This window comes from Humulus lupulus, chromosome 1, assembly GCF_963169125.1.
Source record: "Humulus lupulus chromosome 1, drHumLupu1.1, whole genome shotgun sequence".
Classification (NCBI taxonomy): domain Eukaryota; kingdom Viridiplantae; phylum Streptophyta; class Magnoliopsida; order Rosales; family Cannabaceae; genus Humulus; species Humulus lupulus.
In genome coordinates this window covers 183320223-183337539 of record NC_084793.1, presented here as the reverse complement: position 1 = coordinate 183337539, position 17317 = coordinate 183320223, and the positions used below count along the sequence as shown (strand labels likewise).

General features: G+C 42.8%; 1 protein-coding gene across 1 annotated transcript; it reads left to right on the top strand.

Moving 5' to 3' along the window:
• Positions 1 to 2265: 2265 nt before the first annotated feature.
• LOC133825317 (uncharacterized) lies at positions 2266 to 17086 on the top strand. Its single transcript, XM_062258279.1, has 3 exons — positions 2266 to 3007; positions 3139 to 4591; positions 16447 to 17086. The coding sequence occupies exons 1-3, from the start codon at positions 2266 to 2268 to the stop codon at positions 17084 to 17086; spliced, it is 2835 nt and encodes a 944-aa protein (XP_062114263.1).
• Positions 17087 to 17317: the final 231 nt, after the last annotated feature.

The window sequence follows — 17317 nt, the reverse complement described above, 5'->3', positions numbered from 1 at the left end:
CAAAACAATTTTTTTCCACATCATATGTATATATATATATATGTTGATAAGAAAAGGAAAAAGAATTTAATTTTTTTTGGATCTTGAAGAGCGATTTTACAATATTTAGGAGGGGAAAATGTTGATCTTACAATAGAGTTTCACTTAGAATAAATGTATTCTTAGCTTCATTGTTCTAATTATTAGTTTTACCATGTTAATAATGAGTACACCTTGATATATCTATAAAATATCATTATTTTATTTATATATGTGTGTGTGTGTGTGTTGCATTATACTTTGAGCAAATTATGTTCAGCTTATACTTATGTAAAATTAAGCTTGAGACTCATGAAGTGGCTTATTATAAATTCTTCAATATATTTTTTTTTCTATTTTATGAGAGTTTTAAATTTGTTTTGTTTTATTTGATAGATTATTGTAGAAAAATTAATTAAAATATATATGTTAAAAAAATTTCTTTAACCCATTTTCCCTTTTTCTAAGGATTGCATTTTCTATTTTTTAAACAAAATTTAATTTGAGTTGTTTATTATTTGTATCACATGTTATAATAAATTGGTATTGTTGTTTTATTTCTTCTCAGCTATAAAATTTTTCTTCTGTTGGATCTAAGTTTTATTTTTTAAATATGTTTTGTTGAATCTTTCAAATAACATTCCAATTTTCGTATATTACATAATATAATTTATTCTTTCATATTATTGTAGAGACTAAATGGAATTAATTTATGCAACCATCCAAGAGTTTAGTGATTCAAGGAATATCCCCCACGAAGTTTCTTACTTATGTCGTCGACTCTTAGCTATAGCTCGACATGAAAGAATTCAAAGATTACAACTTCATAAATATTTATTGAGTGTTCAATGTCACACTCAAAAATATGAATTAGCTATCCTTCGAAAGAACATATGCAAACATGAAAGATTCAAGAGAAAAATTACTATTATCCACAATAGGTTTAAACATGATTTAAGTAAGCGAATCATTTTGATCCTACAAATCGTGGTTTTTTTCACAAAATCTATGAAGTTGGACATGCTTAGAAGTGAAATTGAATTGGTTCAATCAAACGGTATGTCCTTCTTCATTTTATAATTTTTGTTTCTTTTTACACATCAAACAAAATATTATCCTATTATATATATAAATATTTGTGTTAATAATTAACAAACATGTTTGTTTCTAACATGTTTCAGTTGAGATTCTCCTCCCAACCAAATAGAAGTATAGATGACAATTATACTGCATCAATACAAATTAATTCAAACAGGCAAAAAAATAAAGAAAAACGTCGTCTTCAAATAGGTATATTCTCTTTGGGATAACAGTTTGTTACTTATTGTTCATGCTTCTAATATTTGAAAATGCTGAATTATTTATGCCTCTGAAACTACAAAAAAAAAATACACAGCAAAACATGGACAAGTAAAGAGAGTATGTCACTATAATAACGCGGATGCATATGATACAATTGACAAAGATATACACAAAGAAGTTAGTATCCATGGACTTCATAGCATACAATTAGAGGGGAAACAAGGTAATTTTATATTTTTATTGTTGTATTCTCTTCAAAAATTTGCATACTATATCTTTATCATTTTTTTTTTCAATTGATAGCTCATCACACAACAACATGGAATTTTGGACCCCCTACATACACATGTCAATATTGTGGTGCTATTTTATGGTATGAGGAACGGACTAAAAAAACTCAAAATGCTTCACATCCCAAATTCTCTTTTTGTTGTATGGAAGGACGTGTGCAAATACCATTAATGAAAGAAACACCTCATTTACTCAAATATCTCCTCGGAACAGAATCTAGACAAAAGGGCTTGAAGTTTCGAAGAAATATAAGGGCTTATAACTCCATGTTTGCTTTCACATCAATGGGAGGCCGAGTTGATACGTCGATCAACAAATCTAAATGTCCTTATGTATTCCGAATGAGCGGTCAAAATTATCACCATATTGGTTCATTATTGCCAGATGTTGGGAAAAAACCACAATTTGCTCAGTTATATATATATATATGATACTGAAAATGAGATTGGAAATAGAATCGACACACTATCAAATTAGGGGAGGAAGCCAGAAATAGAACATGAAATTGTCCAAGAATTATCTGAAATGTTGGATCAACATAATAGTTTGGTAAAATCTTTTCGAATGGCAAGGGATAGATTCAAATAGCAACCTAGATCTACATTTCGTTTAAGACTCCTAAGTCGCAGGACTACAGATGGTCGTCAGTACAATATGCCAACAGTTTCTGAAGTAGCAGGCTTAATAATTGGTGATTTTAGTGAAGCAAACTACCAACGCGACATTATTGTAGAGCATCGAACTAATGGACTTCAGAGGATCACTGATTTGCATCCAAGTTTCATGTCTATGACATATCCATTGATACACCCTTATGGTGAAGATGGATATAGAATTGATATACCCTTAAGAGACTTAAATCAGACCCCTTTTAAGAGGCAAAAGTTGACAATGAGGCAACATTATTGCTTCAGGTTGCAGCAAAGATTAAATGAGGGGCACACTCTTCTCCGAGCTGGTAGACTACTACAACCATATATAGTTGATTCTTACATGGCAATTGAAGAAGAAAGATTCCGTTGGATACGAAATAATAAAAAAAAACTCAGATCTGACCTTTACTCTGGCCTGATGGATGCTGTTCATCGAGGTGATTCAGATTGTTCAAAAGTCGGAAAATCAATTATCTTGCCTTCATCACACACTGGGGGACCACGATATAGAGTACAAAATTACCAAGATGCAATGGCCATTTGTAAATGGGCAGGATATCCTGATTTTTTTCTTACTTTCACTTGCAACCCAAAGTGGCCAGAAATAAATAATATGCTGCATTTAATTGGGCAAAAAGATGATGACAATCGAGTGGATATCATATGCAGAGTTTTTGAGATAAAGTTATTCCAACTAATGCAGGATCTCAAAAAAGGAAAACCATTTGGAAAAATAATCGCATGTAAGTCATCTTCATATTCATATCCACAATAAATTTATTTTATTTGTTGATGAAAAATGTGGGCAACAATAATACATTCACAACTTGTGTCAAATTATTTCAAAACTAAGTTTTACTTCATGTTTTCACAGGTCTTTACACAATTGAGTTTCAAAAGAGAGGCTTGCCCCATGCACATATACTGCTTTTCTTACACCAAACAATGAAAAATCCATCAGCAAATCATATTGATGAAATAATAAGTGCAGAAATCCCAGACATAAATATCGATCCTGATGGTTACAATGCAGTCAACAAATTTATGATTCATGGACCATGTGGCAAGCTCAATCCTAACTCTCCGTGTATGATTCAAGGAAAGTGCACAAAATATTTCCCAAAAAAATTCAAAGACCAAACGATTGTTGATGCCGATGGCTTTCCAGTTTACAAAAGGCGAAATACAGGTATCCATGTTGAAAAGAAAAATGTCTTCTTAGATAATCGATATGTGGTCCCTTATAATAGGAATTTGATTGTTAAATATGATGCACATATTAATGTTGATGTTTGCAATTACTCAAGATCAATCAAATATCTATTTAAGTATGTCCATAAAGGGTCTGATAGAACAACAGCAATAATGGAATCTATTGACACTACCGAAGAAATAGATGAGATCAAAACATATCTTGACTGTAGATATATATCAGCAACTGAAGCTTGCTGGAGAATCTTCCAATTTGACATACATTACAGACAGCCAGCCGTCGAAAGATTAGCATTCCATTTGCCTGGAGAGCATACAGTAGTATTTGAAGAAAATAATTGCACCGAAAATGTGCTTTGCCGACCTAGAATAGAGAAAACAAAGTTCACTGAATGGTTAGAGACAAATAAGAATTATGAGGATGCGCGTGACCTAACTTATTCTGATTTTCCTACACGTTGGGTTTGGAATTCAAAAGACAAAACATGGACGAGGAGAAAAAATGGCATAGCAATTGGAAGAATTTACTTTGCACATCCTTCAACTGGAGAACGCTTCTACATGAGAATGATGCTCAACTTTGTCAAAGGAAGTACTTCGTTCGAAAGCATTAGAACAGTAAATGGAGTGACATATCCTACTTTTAAAGCTGCATGCTATGCTTTGGGATTATTAGACAATGATAAAGAGTGGATCGATTGCTTGACTGAAGCTTCAATTTGGGCAACCGGAAATGAATTAAGGCATCTATTTGTCATGATACTCATTCATTGTCAGGTTTCCGATGCATCACAACTTTGGAAATCTAATTATACTGCATTGTCAGAAGACATGGTTTCATTACAAAGGAAGAGATTCAAAATGAAGGACCTTCAACTAACTGAACAACAAGTGGAAGCATACACATTGTTCGAAATTGAAGGTATAATGTTGAAGATGGGAAAAAGTCTGAAAGAAGTAGATGGAATGCCTCTACCTAATTCTTCTTTGATGAGAGACTCGGGTAATAGATTGGTCAATGAAGAGCTTGACTATGACAAAGATCAATTAAAAATATTTCATGCAAAATCATTTGCTGCTCTAAATCCTTGCCAGAAGTCAGCTTATGAAGCAATGTTATCCAATAAATTAGCATTGGTGACGTGGCACATAATCTCTTGACACGTGGCTGATACCTGGAAGCGTCTGCTAGAGTATCGACCAGGAGACACAGTAGAAGCAGGGTAAGCCTGTCTTACCCGCGACCAGTCTGGTCGATAGTTCCGCATACAAGGCAACATTTATGGGAAGATCTTTATGAATCCCGAATTTATCTCATACAATCTTCTGGATGCCCGATTATTCAGGGAATAATATCTGTAACAATCTCTTGTAACCCTCCTTGAGCCTATAAATAAAGAGAGATAGCTCAAGGGAAAGGGGATCTTTTTCTTTTTACTTTGGAATCATAGGAAGCAATAGTAATTCTCCAAGTAAATCTGTATTGTTCTTGAGAAGAGTGTGAAACTCATTAAACTTTGGTTCTTTGATCACCCTTCTGATTTTATATCAATATTATTCTAAGTGGACGTAGGTCATTACCAGATCCTGGGGCCGAACCACTATAAATTACTGTGTTTTCTTTACTTTTGTCATTGCGTTCTTCTCTATACATTCGTCCATATCAATCACGTCTTGACTCCGTGTCAGTTGGCCAAATCTTGGGTCAACATTCTGGTGCTTTCATTGAGAGATTGATTTGTTGCTGTTAAGAAAACCAATGGCGAAAGCAGGAAGGAAAACTGGGCAGGCAATCGCCGTTGCACCGTCGAATCCACCACCTCCTCCTCCCCCTGCAAGCATGGCGGAAGATGAGCCGCAACTAGATTTTGAAGAGGAGGAAATGGACGATGCGACACTGAAGAGCACCATAGGCGCGTTGCAGGAATAATTGGCTAGTCTGAGGGCCAATCAAGAGACTGCCGCAGAAGTTATGGCGCGGCAGCAGCAGGAGATTGATCGGAAGCATGCAGAATTGAGCGAGAGACAGGCGGAGGTGGATCGCCGCCAGACCGAAGCCATGGCCGCCCTCGAAGCAGCCTTGCTGTTGGCTAGAAATCAGGCCGCACCTGCCTCGCAGCCTGACCAACCCGCGAATGGTCCACCCCAGAAGGGTCCCAATCCTAGCCCACCAATTCAGCCTTCAAGTCCGCAAAGGCCCGAGCAGCCTCAGACGCCCCATGACGATGTCCCGTTGGACCCTGAGGCAAATCCACCATCCCAAGCTGCTCGGGGTAATCCCCCGCAGCAAAGGCAGAATAGGGCCGAGCGTCAGCCTCGTAGTCCTAGGCGCCGTGAGAATGATGGGCCAAACTAAGCGAACAGAGGTCACTACCCTCCTGGTAACAGGAGGGACTCGGAGCTAGGCTCTGCGGTCCGTGGACCCCCACGGCATGATAATGCACGGGGACACCGCGACCAGCGCAGGCCACCCTCTAACGCTCGGGGCGTTTCTGCCAGAGACGGGAATAGAGGGAACAGTCAGTCTCACCACAGCCAGTCAAGGTTCAAAGATGGCCACGGGTACAATGAGGCCGACTCAGGCAAGGGAAATGCTGGTGGGAAGAATGAAGAAAGAGGTAAAGGCAGGAGCCAAGTACCTCAAGGTGACCAGCCAAATAGACAAGATGTTGGGGGGCAGCCCAGACAAACTAATGTCTTCAACCGGCTCGGAGGTAGCGAGCAGCGAAGAAGAGAAGAGGACCTGAGAGATGTACTCAACGATCGTCGCGAGAGGCACGGCGAGAACATCCCCCCAGCCACAGAGGCCACCGCGATTCCTGCTGCAGTGCAAGCCCAGATAGACGCACTCAATCAAGCTGTGCAGCAGCTGGTCGGAGGAAGAACTTCTTATATCGACCACGACAGGAGAAAAGGTACTCCTTTCGTCCAGAGGATAGCTAACGCCGAAACTCCCAGCAAGTTCAAAATGCCTACGCTCTCGAACTTTGATGGATATGGGGACCCAGTCTCGCATGTGAATAAATTTGAGATTCAGATGGACATTCAGAAAGTGTCCGAAGACGCTCGGTGCAGGATCTTCCCTGCAACACTTTCTGAAGCAGCGCAGGAGTGGTTTTTTAAGTTCCCGCCTGCAAGCATAGTTTCTTGGGAAATGTTCGTAAGGGAGTTCTACGGACAGTTCTATGCGGGTCGTGTGCACCCAACTGAAGAAAACCAGCTGGTCGAGATTCGCCAGCAGGACGGAGAGTCAGTGAAGGATTACGTCCAGCGCTTTATGCGAGCGGCAGCTGGAGCAAAAACGGTAGGGGACGAAGGCAAGATGATGGCCATTACCGCAGGGGTAAAGCGTTGCTCTCCCCTCTGGAAGAGTCTCCAAAAGGAAGGAGTTAAAACAACCTAGGAGTTCCTGGACCGAGCTGATCGTTACATCAAGCTCGAGGAAGCCATTGATGATGATGGAAAACCCTCGAACAAGGGTAAGAAGGCCGCCAAACCTGCCAAAGCCGCCAATGGTTCCAAACCTAATGGCAACGACAAAGGCCACGGAAACGGCAACAGTAATGGAAAAAATGGTGGGAAACGGCCGTATAACGAGCCTTCCACCTCCGACAACAAACGAGCGAAGGGTAATCGTTATGAACCTAGGTTCACTAACTACACTGCCCTCGTCGAGTCTTGGGGAGAGGTTTATCAGGCCACAAGTTCTAGTGTGCCTTACAAAAAACTGGGACCCATCCGAAAAGACATTTCGAAAAGAGACACCACCAAGTTTTGTCGTTACCATAACGACTACGGACATGACACTAACGAATGTAACCAGTTAAAAGACGAAATCGAGTTCCTTATTAGATAAGGACACTTGAGAAGGTACATACGGGCCTTGGGAACTTCCCAACGAGAAGCTCCAGGTGGCAACGAGCAGGCGTCTACACGCCAACGCTCGCCACCATTACAGCCTGCCCCCGTGGCCGGAACACTCTTAACCATCTGTGGAGGCCCGCACCTCGCGGGAAATAGCGGAAAGGCCAGAGAACGATACGCTCGGACTCTACGTCACGACCAGGACGTCGAGATGATGACTGTGGAGGACCGTGCACAAAAAAAGGCTCGCTCAGAGAAGGGAGAGATAACCTTCTCTGATGGCGATTCCCAGCACGTTCGGTTCCCACATTCCGATCCGCTGGTCGTGGACGTCCAGATGGGCAATATGATGGTAAAAAGGATACTGATCGATACAGGAAGTTCAGTGAACATCCTGTATAAATCAACACTGGAGCGCATGAAGTTGTCCGTAAAAGACTTGGAGCCCTGCAATCAAACCATATACGGCTTCTATGGAGAAGGACTCGCCCCTGCCGGAATGATCAAGCTTCCAGTAACGACGGGTACAGCGCCCGCAACAAGGACATTACTCACCACTTTTGTAGTGGTCGATTGCCCTTCGGCATACAACGCCGTTATTGGAAGGCCCATACTGGTTGATCTACGGGCCGTCATCTCTATGTGGCACCTAGCCATGAAATTCCCGACGGACGCGGGGGTAGGACGCGTCTTAGGAAACCAAAGGGAAGCCAGGGAGTGCTACAACGCCTCGATCACAAAGGCGAAAAGTGGGACATCGAGGAGCACTACCCCAGATCGATTGCAGATGGCAATAGACACGCAAGCCCAATCCGGTGGTGAAGTCACCAAATAGGGTGTTGCCCAAAGTGAGGATGGATATTTGGATCCTCGCTTTGGGGATTTTGAAGAAAATGTTGGACCCGTCGAGGACCTAGAGGAGGTCCAACTCGACAAAAAAGACCCGACCAGAGTCGTAAAGGTTGGGAAGAACTTAGAGCCTACTATAAAGCAAGCACTGGTGGAATTCTTGCAAAAGAACCAGGAGGTTTTCGCCTGGACGCACAAAGACATGGTTGGGATAGATCCTGCAGTAATCAGCCATGTCCTAAACATAGATAAAACCTTTCCACCCGTGCAACAAAAGAGAAGGCTGCTCTATAAAGAAAGATCAAGGGCCTTGAAAGAAGAAGTCGAAAGGCTTAAGGAGAACGAGTTTATCAGGGTGGCGTTTTATCCGTCGTGGGTCTCCAATCCGGTGCTGGTCCCCAAGCCTAACGGCAAATGGCGGACCTGTGTGGATTTTACGAACCTCAATAAAGCCTGCCCAAAGGACTGCTTCCCGCTCCCAAGGATCGACCAGCTGGTCGATGCAACTGCAGGACATGAGATCCTCTCGTTCATGGATGCATATTCAGGCTACAACCAGATCAGCATGCATCCCCCTGACGAGGATCACACCAGCTTTCGGACCGATACGGGCTTATACTGTTACAGAGTGATGCCCTTCGGGCTGAAAAACGCAGGTGCGACTTACCAACGGCTAGTCAACCACATGTTTAAGGAGCTGATCGGTGTAAACATGGAGGTATATGTGGATGACATGCTGGTAAAGTCTAAGAAGGCAGAAGGACATGTGAGGGATCTACAAGAATGCTTCAATGTGCTAAGCAAGTACCGGATGAAGTTGAATCCCCTCAAGTGTTCCTTTGGAGTCGGATCAGGGAAGTTTTTGGGTTTTATAGTAAATTCAAGAGGAATCGAGGCCAATCCTAACAAGATAAGGGCCCTGATCGACATGAAGTCGCCAGATTGGATTAAGGATGTACAAAGTTTAACTGGGAGGATCACGGCCCTGAGTAGATTTATCTCGAAATCAATTGACAAGTGTGTCCCATTCTTCAATCTACTCAGGGGGAATAAGAAATTTGAATGGACGGGAGACTGCGAACAAGCATTCCAGGCCTTAAAAACTCATATGGCGCAACCTCCCATCTTATCAAAACCAATCGAAGGAGAAACTTTGTATATTTATCTGGCGATTACCGAAGTTGCTGCTAGTGCGGTACTAGTACGGGAGGAAGAAGGCGTACAGAAAGAAGTCTATTATGTCAGCAAAAGGTTGATCGGTGCAGAATTAAGATATCCGCCAATCGAAAGATTAGCATATTGCTTAATTCTAGCCTCCAGGAAGTTACGCCCTTACTTCCAAGCCCATCCTATCACAGTTCTAACCGACCAGCCCCTTCGGCAAGTCCTCTAAAAACCTGAGGCGGCTGGAAGATTGTTAAAATGGGCAGTTGAACTAGGGCAGTTCGATGTAACTTATTTACTGCGGGCAGCAATAAAAGGACAAGTTTTGGCCGATCTTGTCGCGGAGTTCACCGAACTCCCAGGCAGTGAGTAGTGCGAACAGCCTGAAGCGCCCATGCCTCAAGACAAAACTCCTTCGCGGAAACTATTCACGGATGGTTCATCTAACGAATCCCACGCTGGAGCGGGAGTGATATTGATAACGCCGGCAGGGCATCGATTTCACTGCGCAATCAGGTTCGACTTCGCGGCGTCAAACAATGAAGCAGAATACGAACCACTCCTAGCTGGATTGAGAATGGCCAAAGATATGAGCATAAAGACGCTTGATATTTACAGTGACTCTCAGCTAGTCGTAAATCAAGTCCTGGGAGAATATCAAGCACGAGGCTTAAAGATGGTGGCCTACCTGAATAAAACGAAGGATTTGCTAGCCCAGTTTACAAAGTACACCCTCCAGCAAATCCCGCGAGACCAGAATTCGAATGCAGACGCCTTAGCTAAACTCGCGAGCGCGAAGGACGCTGACACTTTGAACATTGTGCCAGTGGAAAGATTGAGCAAGCCAAGTATACAAGCAATTGAGTCCAGTATGGAAATTCGAATGGAAGATACATGGATGGCGCCTTACTTGAAGTATCTGACAAATGGTGCACTACCAACAAATAGAAACAAAGCCAGGACTCTGCAAAGGCGAGGCGCTAGGTACATACTGGTCGATGGCGTTATGTATCGAAGAGGATATTCAATGCCACTACTCAGGTGCGTTACACCAGAAAAAGCTAAGGAACTCATGAGAGAGGTGAATGAAGGCTTCTGCGGAGATCATGCTGGGGGGCAGAGTTTGGCAAAAAAGGTTCTAAGACAAGGTTACTTCTGGCCAACAATGAACGAGGATTCAATGGAGTATGTACGAAGATGCGAAAAATGTCAGAGGTTCTCCAAGATCCCACGAGCAGCTCCGAATGAACTAAAACAGATGCAGAGCCCATGGCCCTTCGCAGTATGGGGGATAGATTTGATTGGATCCCTGCCAACAGGGAAAGGAGGAGTAAAGTACGCAGTTGTGGCAGTCGATTACTTCACAAAATGGGCCGAAGCTGAACCACTCGCAACCATCACGACCAAAAAAGTTCTTGACTTCGTCATCAAGAACATTGTATGCCGGTATGGATTGCCCAGGAAGATAGTTTCAGACAACGGGACCCAATTTGACAGTGATTTATTCACCGATTTCTGCGAAAGGCATGGAGTCATTAAAAGTTTTTCTTCAGTCGCACATCCCCAAGCGAATGGGCAAGTCGAAGCCGTGAACAAAACTCTTAAGGACACCCTGAAGAAAAGACTTGAAGAAGCCAAAGGAGCGTGGCCAGAACAACTGCTTGAAGTCTTCTGGTCGTATAGAACATCCCACCGAACAGCAACAGGGCATACCCCATTTTCCCTAGCCTACGGATATGAGGCCATGTTACCTGTCGAGTTAGATCCCCCCTCACATCGGCGTTTGACTTACGACCAGGACGTGAACAGCCAGCTGATGATGGAGTCCCTAGACTTGATCGACGAGATGCGAGAAAAATCTTAACTCCGAGTTGCTGCTTACCAGCAAAAATTCGCCCGGTACTTTAACTCCAAAGTTAAAGAAAGAAAATTCAACGTCGGAGATTTGGTGCTACGACGAGTTTTCTTAAATACCAGCGATCCCACTGCTGGAGTGCTCGGACCTAACTGGGAAGGACCTTACCAGATTGAAGAAGTCCTTCACCCAGACACCTACAAACTTGCACGCTTAAACGGAGATCTCGTTCCGCGCTATTGGAATGGAGAACACCTGCGCAAGTATTATCAATGAACAGCCCTTCTTAAAGGATTGGCTTGTTTAAATTTCTCTTTTTAATTTTTACAAGTTTTGCAAAGAGGGTTAGCCACGTTGTATGGCTAACTGCTCGTATATGTAAGATTCTATTTCAGAATCACTCGTAAAGACATGTTTAGTCCATTTTTAATACGAGATTATAAGGGACTGTGCTCAACCAGTCATTCTTGCCAACCTTTGTGAATTTATATTTACAAGTATTTGTTCATTACGCGTGTTGTTTTGCTGTATTACATGTATCAGTTTTACTACGAACAGGAATGTTCGAGCAGGTTATGGTCAAGGCAAGTGACCAAGGACCTAAAGCTCCTCGATCACTTGGGGGGCATATAAGGCACATCGATAGCAAAGCATACTTCTCAAGGTATGTAAACACATGAACAAAATAAGTGAAAGCATGCTACAGTACTTAGAGTATTTTTCAAAATTTGTTTGTTAAATCATGACAAAGTACTATGCTAAGTTCGGTCATACGGACAAATGTTATAATAAGTAAAGATATTATAGCATCAAGATTTAAGCTTTTACACCGCAAGCATCACAGCTTGGATGTAACTGTTCAAGTAAAAAGATTTGCTGCCCGTGCAGCAAAGTTTAAAAAAGAAACTACTGTCTTTACATCACGACCCTTGGGTCGTATATCCAAAAAAGAAAAAAAAATAAATGAGAAGAATTCAAGAGGCATTCGGGGCCGGAGGGTCCTAGGCAGCATCCTGGACGTCCTCAATAGCATCTTCTTCTTCCAAACCAGCGACGCTTGGAGTGGCAGGGGTCGCGGCTCTTGCCTCCTCTTTAGCTAGTTGGGCAGCACATCGGGCCAGCTCCGCAGTTCTGACTTCCTCTGAAAGGTAGCTAAAGTCAGCACCCTGATTGTGTTTCCAGAAATTGTAGAAACATCGGAGTGTTGTCCTCTTGTACTTTTCCAGATTCTTGGAGTTGTCAAGCTCCAACTGCTTCACTTTGCCCTCGAGGGAGAGAATAGCCTCATCCTTGGTCTTGAGTACCTCCCCCAGAAGCTTGATTTCGCGGAGATGGGTTTTGTTGAACTCCCGGTACTCTTGCCTCAACTTGACCGCTGCTTCCTTCGCAGCCTCAGCCTCGGACAGCTTAGTCACCACTGCACCCCTGTCTCGGATCACTGCCTCCAACTCCTTAGCATGCTTAGCCTCAGCAGCCGAAAGCTCCTCGGCCGCCTTCACCTGATACCTCTCGATGGCTTTTGCCTCGGCCTGCTCGAGGTAAACCTGGGTTCGGGTACGAGAAGTAATGGCAGAAAGTAAGGCCTGTGCACAAAGAAAAAGGAGTTAGAACTTATCACGAGGACTAAAAAACTAAAGACTCGAAGAATAAAGAAACACTTACGCTGGAGATTTCGTTCAGAGCCCTGTTCAGGATCTGGTCGACTGGCAGCTATTCAGCTTGGACCATTGCGACCCTGACACGCTCGCCTTTGCCAATGCGATCGAGGCGGTCCCTGGCAGATCGAATGGCACGGCTAATGAGTCTGGCCCCATGAGCCTCTTCACAAGAAAGCTGCTCCCTGGCAGGCGCAGCTGGAGGATTCGGCCGAACGGGAGTAGTTTGCTGTTCAGAAGGAGGTGGAGGAGGAGTAGGAGTTCGCCCAGTTGGCGCAGGACTTTGCCCAGTAGGTGTACCCTGAGGAGGATCTTCTGATCGACCCTTCTTGGCTGGAGGGCCTCGAATGGATTCACCAGTTCTCTTCTTAGGCTTCCGTTGGAGTTGAGGAACTTCCTCTTCCTCCTCGGCCTGGTACATGTCAAAAATGTTGGGAGTTGACATATCTGCATGAAGATAAACATAGCAAGTTTATAAAAAGGAGGCAGGTGAAAGTAAGTTAGACAATTGAAAGGAGGTAACAAAGTAAATACCCGAGCTACAACTACTGGTCGCTACATTATTGACTCTATTAGTCATATACTCATTATCTGGCATGAAGAAGTCTGACCCTAAGTTTGGAGCATATGTAAAGTTACCATCCCCGTCAAACAAGTGACAGGGAATCGTCAAACCATTTAAAAGAGAAATAAATTTACCATTATCATCGGAAGATTCTCCCAAGTCAACAATGGGCTCTTTGGCCTTTTCTTTCCCCTTGCCTTGGGGAGCAGAAGGCCTTTCTGCGGAAGGGCTACCCGTGGGTTCCCGGATCGTAACTCCTGTTGGCCTCCTCCTAGGAGGAGGCACAGGAGGTTGCTGCTCGGGAACCCCCTCGGCAGTGGCTTCGTCCACCACGGACCCTCTATTTTCATGGCGAGGAGCCAGGAGGCCAGACGACCTCAAGTTCTTTTCGAGTGTCAGGGTCTTGACACATTTTGCTGCATCAGACATCCTGGCCAGAGTGTTAGACCTCAACACCATGTCTGGTGTTGGGGTCGGACGTAACCAAGGGCCTGAAAAACAGATTAAGTTTGAGAAAAAATGAAAGGAAACACTCTATGTTAAAGTATTGACCAGACGAAGACAAGTTTATACCTCCTCTCGCGAAGGCCAAGTTGTTACTGGTTATGTCCGGAGTAAAGAAGTACTCCTTGTTGTAGTGCCCCACGTTTGATATATGGGTAGTACCACTCAAGAACGTCCGACCGGTCTCCTGGTGGCAGAAGTGGAAAAAGCCCGTCCCATTGTGCTGTGGGTTGGACTTGAGGTCAAAAAGATAGTTGACCCGTGGGGTGAAGGTTCTGGCCATTTGTTAAGTTTGTACAGGACATAGAGTGCGGCCAGCATTCTATATCCGTTTGGAGTTATTTGGAAGGGAGCGACGCCGAAATAATTGGCCACCCCCACAAAGAAGGGATGAAGAGGGAGATAAGCTCCCGCCTCAATGTGATACCGAGACCAGGCGTTGTTCGCCCCTCCTGGACGGTTAGCCCTTTGGTCTGTGGTGGGACGTATAATGGTTATCCCCGTAAGGGGGAATTTCCTGAAGCAGTTAGCAACCATTCGAAGGGTCACTGAACTGGCTGGGGGAGTATACCACTCAACATCTGGCGGATTCCGATGACGAGGACGAGCCCTGGTTTGGATATTAGGGTCAGGAACAAGATTTTCTCGACCGCTGGTCGAGGGAGCCCTAGCCTGCGAATCAGGCTGGGCAGGAGGAGTAGGGGTGCTTTCAGACTCGGGCCTTTTCTTGCCAGAAGACTTGGAGCGAGCCATTGGAAAGGAAGGATGGGGTCTGGAAGAGGATCGCGAGAAAGGTATCTCGTGGACACGTACAGCTGGTTGTTCTTCCCCCTCGAGCAGCTAGGCAAGAAGGTCGTCGTCGATGGGTCTTTCACCTCCCCACAAATCTGGCATTAAAGTCTGCAAGCAGAAGAATGGGGAGGTGAGGAAATAGAACTCTAAAAAGCTTTTTAGAATAACGCTGGTCGAGTATAAAAGTTAGGCTTTTATACAACAACATTCTATCAAAAGGCTAGTTTTTCTACACGAACAGTTTGAAAAGCGGATCAAAGGGTGAAAGTAAAAAGTTTTTCTGGGAAAGCTTTTTCAACTCCCCTTAGGGCGGGAAAAATTTATTTTTCAACTAGCTTAAAAATCGAAATGTTACTTCGGTTTTACATCCTAAAAAGCATGATCCTGGATTTTAAACTAACTCGTAACTCTACTACGCCTACAAAACATTATGTCTACAAGCATTTTAAACCAGAAACAGAAAGACTTAAACAGTATACCACCAGAAGCATGCATCACAAGAAATTAGAAGCATGGGGTTTCGAAAACTTACCAAGAAAAGTGATCGTGAAGGTGGAAGAAAGGTCTTCGGAGATTAAAGAGTCTGCGGTCTGAGTCTTGGAAGTGCTGGAAAACGGTCTCCGGAGAAGATTAAAGCTTTGGTTTTTAGGGTTTTCTGCAAAGATAATGGCGTGCGTAAAAAGAAAGAAGAGGCTCCGACGGTCTTATATAAGTTTGTCTTTGATATTAAAAAAGTGTCATCATTAGTTTTCCTTTTTCAAAGTATGGGGAAACGTGATGGCCGTCGAAATCGTTTCTGGGGAACTGAAAAGGCATGATTAGACAGAAGTGGGTTGCCTTTTTCAAGAACACACGAAGGGTTCTGACACGTCAGGAGGGGTTACCGAAGAGTCGTTCGTTCAAAGTTTATGTACTGTTCGTAGTAAATAAACTTTGGGGGGCAAATGTTATCCAATAAATTAGCATTGGTGACATGGCACATAATCTCTTGACATGTGGCTGATACCTGGAAGCATCTGCTAGAGTATCGACCAGGAGACACAGTAGAAGCAGGGTAAGCCTGTCTTACCCGCGACCAGTCTGGTCGGTAGTTCCGCATACAAGGCAACATTTATGGGAAGATCTTTATGAATCCCGAATTTATCTCATACAATCTTCTGGATGCCCGATTATTCAGGGAATAATATCTGTAACAATCTCTTGTAACCCTCCTTGAGCCTATAAATAAAGAGAGATAGCTCAAGGGAAAGGGGATCTTTTTCTTTTTACTTTGGAATCATAGGAAGCAATAGTAATTCTCCAAGTAAATCTGTATTGTTCTTGAGAAGAGTGTGAAACTCATTAAACTCTGGTTCTTTGATCACCCTTCTGATTTTATATCAATATTATTCTAAGTGGACGTAGGTCATTACCAGATCCTGGGGCCAAACCACTATAAATTACTGTGTTTTCTTTACTTTTGTCATTGCGTTCTTCTCTATACATTCGTCCATATCAATCACGTCTTGACTCTGTGTCAGTTGGCCAAATCTTGGGTCAACATGAAGCAATAATACATTATGTGGAGAATGAAGAAGGTAATTTATTTTTTATCAATGGACATGGTGGTACTGGTAAAAAATTTCTATGGAATACAATTATTGCAAAGCTCAGGTCACAATAAAAAATAGTATTACCAGTTGAAACTTCAGGTATAGCAGCTTTATTATTGCCTAATGGTAGGACAGCTCATTCACGGTTTCGTATTCCCTTGGATGTAACAGAAGAGTCAACTTGCGAAATTCGACACGGGACCCAATTAGCTGCACTTCTTATGAAAACCTCCTTGATCATTTGGGATGAGGCACCTATGGAAAATAAGTTCTGCTTTGAAGCTTTAGATAAGACCTTAAGAGATATTTTAAAAACAAGGTATGAAAATAGTACTACCAAACCTTTTGGAGGACTTACAGTGGTATGTGGTGGTGATTTCCATCAAATATTGCCAGTTGTCCCAAAGGGTACAATAGCTGACATTGTTGATTCTTCTCTTAATTCATCCTACTTGTGGTCATTTTTTAAAGTATATCAGCTCAACCAAAATATGAGGCTCTATAATGGAAGTGTCAGTAGCTCCGAGGTTGCTAAAATAGCTTCTTTTGACAAATGGTTGTTGCAGGTTGGAGATGGTACATTATATGATGACATTGATAGAGAATTAATTAAAATTCCTTCTGATATATGCAAAAAACCATATGAAGATCCAATGAAATCTATAGTGGAAGCTATTTACCCTTCACTTTTGCATAAGTACAATGATCCAGCATATTTGAAAGAAAGAGCTATATTAACGCCAAAAAATGAAATGGTTCATGAGAGTTAAATGAGACGATTATGAATATGATACAAGGAGAAGGGAGAACTTATTTCAGCTCTGACAATATATGCAAAGCAAGTGTAAACACAAATGATGAAGACCTTCTGTATCCACCTGAATTTTTGCATAGCTTGAACTTTAATGGTCTCCCAAATCATGACATACGACTTAAGGAAGGTGTTCCTGTAATGCTACTTAGAAATTTGAATCAAACAGAAGGTCTATGCAATGGCACAA

What these genes read in the sequence shown, in the direction of transcription:
- LOC133825317 (XM_062258279.1), top strand. Translation starts at nt 2,266, where the DNA reads ATGCCAACAGTTTCTGAAGTAGCAGGCTTAATAATTGGTGATTTTAGT. An exon ending in ATTTGGAAAAATAATCGCAT is followed by an intron (nt 3,008 to 3,138) that starts GTAAGTCATCTT and finishes ATGTTTTCACAG; the next exon opens with GTCTTTACACAATTGAGTTT. An exon ending in AAGTCAGCTTATGAAGCAAT is followed by an intron (nt 4,592 to 16,446) that starts GTTATCCAATAA and finishes GCCTAATGGTAG; the next exon opens with GACAGCTCATTCACGGTTTC.